The 3802-nt window shown below is 74.5% G+C and overlaps 1 protein-coding gene across 1 annotated transcript; it reads left to right on the top strand.

Moving 5' to 3' along the window:
• On the top strand, positions 1-3371 carry ELOB (elongin B; the record flags this gene model as incomplete). Its single annotated transcript, XM_082339129.1, has 3 exons — positions 1-61; positions 1575-1709; positions 3239-3371. Coding segments are annotated over exons 1-3 (271 nt in total), but the record flags the coding sequence as incomplete, so codon positions are not given.
• Positions 3372-3802: the final 431 nt, after the last annotated feature.

Raw genomic sequence — 3802 nt, 5'->3', positions numbered from 1 at the left:
TGCATTGTGGGACCGTGGCGGACCCGGCGGCGGCGGAGGCAGGCGCGGAGCCGCGGCGATGGTGAGAGCGGGGCCCGGGGGGCGCGCGGGACGCCCCGCCCACCGCGGGGAGGCCCCTCCCACCCCGGGGAAGCCCCCTCCCACCGCGGGGAGGCCCCTCCCACCCGGGGATCCCCCCCCCCAACCGGGGAAACCCCCCCCCTCCCCCGCTCCGCCGCCCCCCCCCGCCCCTGAGGTGCCGCTCGCCTCAGCCAGGCCACGCCCCCTCCCCTCACCCAGGCCACGCCCCCTCCCCTCAGCCAGGCCACGCCCCCTCCGCAGCGCCAACGGCCGCCCCTTGCGAGCGCTGGCCACGCCCCCACGCCCCGGCCACGCCCCCTTACACGATGGCCACGCCCCCTCACCCAGGCCACGCCCCCTCCCCTCAGCCAGGCCACGCCCCCTCCGCAGCGCCAACGGCTGCCCCTTGCGAGCGCTGGCCACGCCCCCACCCCCCGGCCACGCCCCCACCACGGGATGGCCACGCCCCCCCCCCCCCCCCCCCCGCGGCACCAGCCACGCCTCCCTCATTGCTGGCCACGCCCCAAGCACTAGCCACGCCCTCCCACATTGCTAGCCACGCCTCCCCATCACTAACCACGCCTCCCTGTCATTAGCCACGCCTCCCAGCACTAGCCCTGCCTCCCTTGTCACTAGCCACGCCTCCCACATCACTAGCCACGCCTCCCACATCACTAGCCACGCCTCCCACATCACTAGCCATGCCTCCCACATCACTAGCCACGCCTCCCACCTCACTAGCCACGCCTCCCACCTCACTAGCCACGCCTCCCACATCACTAGCCATGCCTCCCTCTCACTAGCCATGCCTCCCACCTCACTAGCTACGCCCTCCCCATCACTAGCCACGCCTCTCCTCTCCCTCACTCGCCATGCCTCCCTCTCACTAGCCACACCTCCCACATCACTAGCCATGCCTCTCCATCACTCACCACGCCTCCCAGATCACTAGCCACGCCTATCACTAGCCACGCCTCCTTGTCACTAGCCACACCTCCCTATCATTAGCCACGCCTCTCCCTCACTCACCATGCCTCCCTCTCACTAGCCACGCCTCCCACATCAGTAGCCCCACCTCCCACATCACTAGCCACGCCTCCCCATCACTAGCCATGCCTCCCTGTCACTAGCCCCGCCTCCCAGATCACTAGCCCCGCCTCCCAGATCACTCGCCCCGCCTCCCCATCACTAGCCACGCCTCCCACATCACTAGCCACCGCCTCCCCGTCACTAGCCACGCCTCCCGTCACTAGCCACGCCTCCCAGATCACTAGCCACGCCTCCCAGATCACTCGCCCCGCCTCCCCATCACTAGCCACGCCTCCCACATCACTAGCCCCGCCTCCCCATCACTAGCCCCGCCTCCCAGACCACTAGCCACGCCTCCCAGATCACTCGCCCCACCCCCCCGGTCACTCACCCCACCCCCCGGTCACTCGCCCCGCCCCCCCGGTCACTGGCCCCGCCCCCCCGGTCACTGGCCCCGCCCCCCCGGTCACTGGCCCCGCCCCCAGGACGTGTTCCTGATGATCCGGCGCCACAAGACGACCATCTTCACCGACGCCAAGGAGTCCAGCACCGTCTACGAGCTGAAGCGCATCGTGGCCGGCATCCTCAAGCGGCCCCCGGAGGAGCAGCGCCTCTACAAGGTGCCGGGGGCTACCAGGGGGCTACCGGGGGGCTACGGGGGGCTACGGGCGGGCTACAGGAGCTACGGGGGCTATGGGGGCTACCAGGGGGCTACAGGGGCTATGGGGGGCTACAGGGTCTAGGCAGGCTACAGGGGGGCTACAGGGGGCTATGGGGGCTACCGGGGGGCTACGGGCGGGCTACAGGCAGGCTACAGGAGCTACGGGGGCTATGGGGGCTACCAGGGGGCTACAGGGGCTATGAGGGGGGTACAGGGTCTAGGCGGGCTACAGGGGGGCTATGGGGGACTATGGGGGCTACCGGGGGGCTACCAGGGGCTACGGGGGCTACGGGCGGGCTACAGGAGCTACGGGGGCTATGGGGGCTACCAGGGGGCTACAGGGGCTATGGGGGGGCTACAGGGTCTAGGCGGGCTACAGGGGGGCTATGGGGGACTATGGGGGCTACCAGGGGCTACAGGGGCTATGGGGGGGCTACAGGGTCTAGGCAGGCTACAGGGGGGCTATGGGGGCTACCGGGGGGCTACCAGGGGCTACAGGGCTATGGGGGCTACAGGGGGGCTATGGGGGCTACTGGGGGGCTACGGGCAGGCTACGGGCAGGCTACAGGAGCTACGGGGGCTATGGGGGCTACCAGGGGGCTACAGGGGCTATGAGGGGGGTACAGGGTCTAGGCGGGCTACAGGGGGGCTATGGGGGACTATGGGGGCTACCAGGGGCTACAGGGGCTACGGGCGGGCTACAGGAGCTACGGGGGCTATGGGGGGCTACCAGGGGCTATGGGGGGGCTACAGGGTCTAGGCGGGCTACAGGGGGGCTATGGGGGCTACTGGGGGGCTATGGGGGGCTATGGGGGCTACTGGGGGGCTACCGGGGGCTACAGGGGCTATGGGGGGGCTACAGGGGCCATAGGGGACTATGGGGGCTACGGGGGGCGGGGCCCTGTGAGGGGGCGGGGCCCTGTGGGGGCGGGGCCCTGTGAGGGGGCGGGGCCCTGGGGGGGCGGGGCCCTGGGGTGTGGGGCCCTATGGGGGGGGATGGGGGCCCTGGGGGGGCGTGGCCCGGGGGGGGGTGGGGCCCTGTGGGGGCGGGGCCCGGGGGGGCGGGGCCCTGTGTGGGGGTGTGGCCCTGTGGGGGGCGGGGCCCGGGGGGGCGGGGCCTCGGGGGGGCAGGGCCCTGTGGGGGGTGGGGCCTATAGGGGGGTCAGGGGGCCCTGTGGGGGTGGGGTGGGCCCTGTGGGGGCGTGGCCCGTTGGGGCGGGGCCGGGGGGCGTGGCCCTGTGTGGGCGGGGCCCGGGGGGGGCGGGGCCTCGGGGGGGCAGGGCCCTGTGGGGGGTGGGGCCCTATAGGGGGGTCGGGGGGGCCCTGTGGGGGTGGGGTGGGCCCTGTGGGGGCGTGGCCCGTTGGGGCGGGCCCGGGGGGGCGTGGCCCTGTGTGGGCGTGGCCCGTTGGGGCGGGGCCGGGGGGGCGTGGCCCTGTGTGGGCGGGGCCCGGGGGGGGGGCGTGGCCCACAGCAGCCCCCCCCCCCAGGACGAGCAGCTGCTGGAGGACACGAAGACGCTGGGGGACTGCGGCTTCACCAGCCAAACGGCCCGGCCCCAGGCCCCCGCCACCGTGGGGCTGGCGCTGCGCGCCGGTGCGGCCCGCCGGGGGGTGCCCCACGGCGGGGGGGGGGGGACATGGCGGGGGGGGGCTGCCCCACGGCGGGGGGGGGGGGTGCCCCACGGCGGGGGGGGGCTGCCCCATAGCGGGGGAGGGGGGACACGGGGTCCCGCCCCACGGCGGGGGGGGGGGGCTGCCGCATGGCGGGGGGGCTGCCCCATGGCGGGGGGGGAGGGGACACGGGGTCCTGCCCCACGGCGGGGGGGGGGGCTGCCCCATGGCGGGGGGGCTGCCCCATGGGGGGGGGGGGGGGTGCCCCATGGCGGGGGGGCTGCCCCATGGCGGGGGAGGGAGGGGACACGGGGTCCTGCCCCATGGCGGGGGAGGGGGGAACGTGGGGTCCTGCCCCATAGTGGGGGAGGGGGGACACGGGGTCCTGCCCATAGTGGGGGAGGGGGGACACGGGGTCCTGCCCCATGGCGGGGGGGGGGG

Source organism: Platalea leucorodia, assembly GCF_965183815.1.
Source record: "Platalea leucorodia genome assembly, contig: HAP1_HAP1_SCAFFOLD_457, whole genome shotgun sequence".
In the NCBI taxonomy this organism is placed as follows: Eukaryota; Metazoa; Chordata; class Aves; order Pelecaniformes; family Threskiornithidae; genus Platalea; species Platalea leucorodia.
This window is presented reverse-complemented; position numbering and strand designations above follow the sequence as displayed.